The sequence below is a fragment of the Penaeus japonicus genome, unplaced genomic scaffold, assembly GCF_977035675.1.
Source record: "Penaeus japonicus unplaced genomic scaffold, GWHDUDI00000001_assembly GWHDUDI00000003, whole genome shotgun sequence".
Lineage (NCBI taxonomy): Eukaryota > Metazoa > Arthropoda > Malacostraca > Decapoda > Penaeidae > Penaeus > Penaeus japonicus.
Window position 1 is genome coordinate 27,267,642 of NW_028234405.1, and position 7,500 is coordinate 27,275,141.

The 7,500-nt window shown below is 40.4% G+C and overlaps 1 protein-coding gene across 4 annotated transcripts in view; it reads left to right on the forward strand.

The window, feature by feature from the left end:
• The window catches only part of nonA (no on or off transient A), a 60,639-nt gene that overhangs the window by 638 nt on the left and 52,501 nt on the right, over nt 1–7,500 (forward strand). For all 4 annotated transcript variants that reach the window (XR_015190584.1, XR_015190585.1, XM_043021054.2 and 1 more), the window contains exon 2: nt 7,246–7,464. Coding sequence is in view for 2 of the 4 variants with exons in the window: in XM_043021054.2 (XP_042876988.2) it covers nt 7,246–7,464 (219 nt within the window). In the remaining 2 variants the exon portion in view is untranslated. The remainder of the gene's footprint in view (nt 1–7,245; nt 7,465–7,500) is intronic.

The following is a 7,500-nucleotide window of genomic DNA, read 5'->3' on the forward strand; positions in this document are numbered from 1 at the left end:
TAGAATTACACATGCTCGTAGCGACGCCCATTCGAGCGTCTTAGTACTTTGCTTATGTCAACAAAGGAGTTGGCTGAGGGGGGGGGGGGTATTTGGGTAGCCTGGAGTTTGTCTGTGTAGAGACGTTAGGGCATTAAGTATAGAAATCGGGGTGCTCAGCAATTACTAGTGATAAAAAGTCTGCATTTCCACATGCAAAGACACATTACCTTTGTAAATAGATGAGAAATATTATGTTGTGGCTCTGACCCAATAACCCATTGCCAGCATGGCTGTAATGGCTCCAAATGGTCCTAATGGCTTGGGCTATTTGCTACACACCCGATCACCTGGTTTGTCGGACAGGAGGATAGCCAAGTCAAAATATTTTGTCCCCGGCGGCTCGTGCTGCCACAACACGTGGTGTTTGCCTTCAGTCGTTTAAGGGTATATCTAGGCCCACTTTCTTTTACCCTAAACCAATTGTAGATAATTGAATAATGGTAATATAAAGATGGATGTGTTTGTTTTTGTTCTTTGCCTTAAAAAATGCAATGTTCAATTGAATGTGCATAATCTGCAGGAAATATTGAGATGTCACACGAGGTGCCTTGGAAAACATTTCTTGAAATGTCCATTCATGTGCATGACATTGAGATGAGGATTTTAGACTGCTACATTATGTAGCTAGTTCAATAAAACCTTAATTAAAAGCAATAGAGTAAGGTATATTGTGTGGGAAGATAGAATGTTTTGATTTTTTGAGGTCATAGTGTGGGTCTAATAAAACCTAACACTATAGCCAGGCACAGTCAAAAAGAAGTTAGCAGCAAGTGGCGTTTGCCATTGGTAATATAACATTGCCTTAACCCACTCACGCCGGGGCGATTCCGGGGTTTTCGAACACATAAGCCTAATGCCTCGAGACTCTCGGGCGCACAAGCCGCGAGCCTGGGCTGCCCGCTTGCTCACCCGAGCACCAGCCTTGCCCAGATATCTCTTCATTGGCATCTGACTCAAAAACCACAAAACGTGTCAGCATGTCATCAGAGGCGAATGGGTTAAAAGTCACCCTGGAAACCTGACGTTTCCTGGTGGCAATTCAGGGTCTTTTGGATTGGCTCAGTGATGGCCAAGTCATAGTTGCGACGGCAGGACTGAGATCATCTTGAAAGTATTTGTCAATGAAGCTTTTGTCCCGCAAGTACCAATCTTGATATACAAACCCATCTGTCATGACAGCCAGTTTTTGTAGCAATCTGGGTAAAATGTTCACTGCACAGACGAGTCAATTTCCAAGGTCCTCTCTAGTCAGTGTCCACTTGACAAAATATTTCCATGTATTCTTTGTTGCAGTGTCATTCAGAAATTCATGAAGTGTTCTGATACCATGCACAGGTGATTTACTTCAGCCATACCATATGCATGTGTATACCACTTTTGTTATTATATACGACTTGTGGGATAACAATATGGCTAATCACACTAGCACTTCACAACACAGTGGAGGCAAGCTGTATGGCACTATGTAAGTGTGGTCTCTTGATGGTGTAAACACCTTGCATGACATTACACCTCAGGTGCTCTAGGCCTGAAGCGTTTGGTAATTTAGTGGGGCAGACACATTATCGATGGGGACTACATCGCCACTACTGCTCAGATTGGAATTACTTGCTCATAGGATGTTTTGGGTGATTGTTAATAAGTCTGGCCGAGATTATATAGTCTGTCGGATGACGTGCTGACACTTTTCGTGAGTTTTGAGTCGGGCACCGGCGACGAGATATTTGGTCAAGGCCGGCACTCGGGGTGAACGAGAGGACAGGCCAGGCTCACGGCTAGTGCGCCTCAGAATCCCAAGGTGTTAGGCTTATGCATTAAAAAAACCTGGGTATTCTGACCATTCAGGTCCGAAAGAGCCCCGGTGTGAATGGGTTAAGATATTAAATTGTTTGTATATTATGTACCTGTGAATAAAGCAGTATGGTTCAGGAGTCAGGAGGGATTTGTGGTATGTGTGACTTTAATGGGGTCCTGTAGACTTTTAACCCATTAACACCAGGTTGAGATATCATGTCGAATGGTGCCAGGACCAGCTGTCAGGGACGAGTTGTTTTGTCATGACTATCCTCCTGGCTGGTGCACTGGGTAATAGGGTATGTAGCGCTTGGCAGCGGCCAGTGTGTGCCAATAGTCTGAGCCCGCTAAGCTTATGTTTCAAAAATCATGGTCTTTCAACCATTTGGAGCCAAACCAGCCCATTGGGAACAGTTTAACTCATTAGAAATGTGCCTATGTAATTGAAATGGGCTACTGTTTGGTAGAATGAGGAAGAATCATGCCTGCAATTGTTTTCCTGCCCAGTTCCAACTCATTTATACATTAGAGTGCTGAAAATCTACTTTGATAATTTTTAAACGTGGGACTGGGATGGCCAGGACATTTGACAACCTTATGCATTGTTGTTCAAATGTTAAACTATAGTGTTTTAGCTGAATTCAATGTCATGTTGATACTCCATTTTTTAGAAGTACCATTTGGGCTAATATCATGCTTCAACTTAGTTCTTGAAAACTGTTACTATTCATTTAACTATTAATTTACAAGTGGTAATCACATTCAATATCAAATGGAGAATCCACATTTTCCTAAGAGTATTTCCAATCCTCATTTAGGACAGAGGCTAAATATAGATATTTATTTTCAAAGATACTTTGTGTGTGTGAAGACTTGGTACCAAGTGTTACACTAGTACTTTTGCCACTTTGCTATTGTAACAGGCTTACCCCCAGTCAAATTTTTTGCATGAATGTTTGACTGTCACATTTAGCGCGACTTTCACAAAAAAAAAAAAAAAATAAAAAATATGGCTGGGGGTCTGCTATTGTCAAGATTTTACATACACCTTAGGATCATATTTTCAATAAAAGCAAACGTTTCTTTATTACTTACGAGTAATATCTCTATTCATACGATAATGGTTATTACATGAAGTTAACTTTGTGTGGTAATTGCTTTTGTCCTGTTCTTGTCACTTACTTATTGACCCACCCTCTTGATAGGGTATATAATTGCCTAATGATGCTTCCACCTGTGTTATAGCAAGTGCCCTCAGCTTCCTCAAAGTGTGAGGCTGAACATCAAAACAATTTTCACCTTATTCTAAGGGGTAATAAAGAGGTTTTGTGTTTAGTTTATTATTTTTTTATGAAAAATGTGTATATACAAATGCAACTACAATGTGTGGATATGGGGAAACTTCACGATGTGATAGGACATTTTATGTCATGGCGAAAACCTTCTGATAACTTGGTCATCCACCAGGAATGGTTCAAATTTTACTCTCCTTCTACTGTTCTGCCTCCTTTATCCTAAAACTACACATGTGGGAATGCACTTCAACAGTGACAAGCTTCTCATGAAGTCTTTAGCCCTAACTGGTATTGTTATGTATGTAATGACATCTTGTTTGCAGTGGGATAAAACAAGAGAAAAAGCAGTCCTAGGAATGCTCAGAGGGCATGGCATCTACATGCCAAAGTATTAGGTGCTTGACAAGGAAACACATCAGGGGCGCTCACCTGCATCCCAGCACTTGCACTGGAAGTGGACTAACCTTATAAATCAATATCCATGTTCCTCATTTATATTGCTTTGCATTTGTCATTCCCCCGACCACTCTCTCCACACCTTTTTTCGGAGTTGGTCCATTTGTTGAAAAGCCATAAGAAAACATGGTTAATCATGAAGGTTGACTGTGGTATAAGAATAAGAAAATACCAACTAGTAGATAACTTTAAATCCATTAAAGGGTAACTCCAGACTAAATGGTCCCATCCAGTTATCTTGCCCCAAAACTTACTCCCTGTAATCACCATAAACATACTATGAACCAGTAATACCAATTTGAACAGCAGTGTCCCAATCAATAATGTGCCTGCCCCATTAACCAGTTAACGACGGGTGACAAGATATCAAGTGGTGGCAGGGTTAGCCGATGGGGACGAGATATTTTGTCTTGGCTATCCTCCTGGTTGGCGCGCCAGGTGATTGGGTGTATAGTGCTTGGCTGCGACCAGTGCTGGCGAGAATCCCAAGGTGTTAGGCTTGTGTATTTGAAATATCCTGGCGTTTCTACCATTTAGAGCTAAAATATCCCTGTTGTTAATGGGTTAAACTACCAAACGCTTCAGGCCTAAAGCGATTGATGTGCGTGGCACATAAGGTATTTACACTTATCACGAGGTTGCACTTCTGCTGTGCTGTACAGCTTGCCTCCATTGTGCTGTGAAGGGCCATTGCAATTAGCCACATTATCCCAGTCATGGGTAATTGTGTATTGATGATATTGGTGTACATGTGTGTATAGTATGATTGTGGTTAATTGTCAGTATGTGGCATCAGAACATAACACAAACTGATAAGTAAAAAAAGAAATGTCACTGTTTCCTGAACTGACCACTATAGAATCCTGCTGCAGCATTGAAATTCATGGTGAGATAATGGAGGATATTTCACAAAGAGGCAAAAAGGTTGTGCTGGTTCTTGTAACCAGGTAGGCTATTTCTAGGGCCCACATATTCACCTTTGAATGCTTGATGTTGTGTAATGCACTGAAATTCTTCATTTTCTATGGCTTATTCCTGTAGTTTCATCTATACAATATTTGTGGATTTACAAGCATATACATTATTGAGAAGCTACAAGATCTCTGTTGTCAGTTTCTTTGGAAAGGTGCAATGAATCGGATAAAATATCAACCGATTCACAATTTGCAGTTTTAATCAGCTGTTCGACTCATGTGACATCACAACATTTCCTGGAAGGACGATTTATTTTGAGTGCGTTTGATGGAAAATTTTATTTTTTTCCATGATGTACCAAAACAAATGCATCTATCCTTATGTATAGTGTCATTCAACTATCTACAATTGGTTTAGGGTAAAAAAGAAAAAGGGGGGGGGGGCTAGACATACCTTGTCGAGTTCAGTGAAGAGTGAGTATCATTTGCCATTGTTGGTATTAGATTTATGAGGGATACACTTAATTGTGCCAGGGACAAAGTATGTAAAGTTTTGCAATTAGAGCTCAGTGTAGTAATACACAAGAAGACATGAAGCCAGGGTGTTTGGATATCTTGTTATACCTTCAGTGTGCACTGGGTATTTAACCCGTTGCAAATGTGAGATAGATTCGCTGGCCCATTCTCAATGATGGGTTTTATTTCAGTGAGACAACACTGTTGTTTCAGACAACATATTTTGAATTTTCCCACTCTGTTTCAGTTTCTCATTGTAAAACTAGAGCCATATTTGTTTTACTTCAATGTGTTTTATTGTATTGAGAGACTTGCGTCATATCACAGGCTCTATTAGTGCTTTATTTTTTCGTATATATGTACTGTCATGAATGAATATGAAATTTATAACCATCTACAATGAAAATAACATGAGGTAGAGAAGAGGAAGGGAAACCTGTGCTTAACCCATTCGCACCAGCTGACGTGCTGACACGTTTCGTGGTTTTGGGGTCAGACGCCGGCAATGAGACATTTGGTCAAGGCCGGCGCTCGGGGTGAGTAAGTGGACAGCCCAGGCTCGTGGCTAGTGCGCCCGTGAATCCCAAGGCGTTAGGCTTATGCATTTGAAAACTCCGGCATTCCGACCATTCAGAGCCGGAATAGTCCCGGCGTGAATGGATTAACAGTGGATGGCATGATTTGCTGTCAAGGCAGTCAATCATAGACGCGGATGGCACCGTGCCAGACAATGTAAACCTGCCATCCGACTGTACACATATTTTATTAAAACCGCGACCAATGGGTTAAGATTGTTAGTGCCCCAGTAAAAGGTATCCTTACTTTCACAGGGGCACATTGTAGATACTGGTATGGTTTGTGTCGCCTTCCTCTTCTCATTTTGCTGGCACATCCTTCATTGGCGGTAATTAGAGCAAGAAGTTGGTAACTTGCTGTGTGCCGTCGCTCTATAAAGATAGTGCTTTCTAGATACCGTGGATGAGTGCCATTCAAGACTCTCTCTCCTGCTGGTGCTAGAAGAAAGTGGTGCCATCTAGATTTTGGATGTTAGGTTTGCTTTATTTCATGGGAATTATAGTAATTATGACTGCAAGAGTCATTATCACTCACTCCTTACTTATACCACAATAAAATAACAGTGATCAAGAATCCCTGAACGTCATACGTCATGACTCCCATTGTCAGGCCAAAGCTCCTGTCGTTTATGTCTGGAACATGGGCAAGGAGCCATAGTTGGTGGCATTCTGCACTTGGTGCAATTGATTAGAGTGTGGCTTTGTTACATTGCAATAGTACCTTTTACATCTTGCATAGTTAGGTTCTGGCTCTTTACCGTTAAATGTGTAACAAGTAATGCCACTACCTTTCTGGCTTTTGTGCATTTAGCATGGTAACCTGTTTTGAAGAAAAAAATATGAACTATTATAGCTCAAGCCTCCTGCATAGGTTTAATTTTTCTATTGTGAGTGATATATATTGATATGGGCAGACTTGCACAATTTTCCTAGACCAGTTCGTTATTATTGAACAGAAGAGATACATAACTCTAGTTTATTACCTTGTAATATTTCCTTTTACATCCAACTCCTACAGATTCCATTGTTAAATGCAATTACAATTACACCCCAAGAGTCCTATTAGCTGCTATCATAGTAGATCCCATCCTGTGTGTTCTACCCTATTCTCTAAGATTGAAGAATGGCTCACAAAAACTTGCAGGTTTTTATAGTACTTTTTTATTGAATGGAAAGCATGAAATGTTTAATATTCTGTACAGCAGATTTCGTGCAGGTACGAGTAACATTACTAGTTTTTTCTACCTTTAATGCCTTCTTGGAAGTGAAATAGACATTATCTGCTGTGGAAATTAATACTCTTGATTTATCAAAGACCTTAATTGGCCTTGGTGAAACTTGAAAAATCATACCCTAAATGTTACTGAGGGAGACACTGTGAAAGTATGCCCGGATGAACTTTTTCGATTCGGGGTGGATCATCTGTTTGTGGTGAAATGTGATTGACCCCTCTTTGCAGCTTTTTATATATTTGAAACATGATTGATAAAATTACAACAGTGCAGCTTCAAAACACAATCAAAATGAATATTCCATCATACTAAGTAAATTATAGAGTAGGCACCGTGAATTATTGAGTGTGCAGTGAATATGAAGTTTATTTGGTGAAAACCAATGAAAGTAAATTTATGCATTTTTTCCTTCTCTTTACAGGATAGGGTTTTAGAACGGCTGAAGGCCCTCTCAGGACCAATGATAGAATTAGTGCCTCGAGAAGAAAGTGTGCGCAAGTTTTCGAATCATTGCAGACTCTGGGTGGGAAACCTTCCTCTTGACATCAAGGAAGATGATGTTAAGGAATTATTCAAGCCATTTGGAGAGTTTGATGAAGTGTACTTTGACAAGAATAAAGGCTTTGCTTTTGTGCGCATGGTAAGTTGATTGGCAGGTTTTTGAATTGAAAAATAT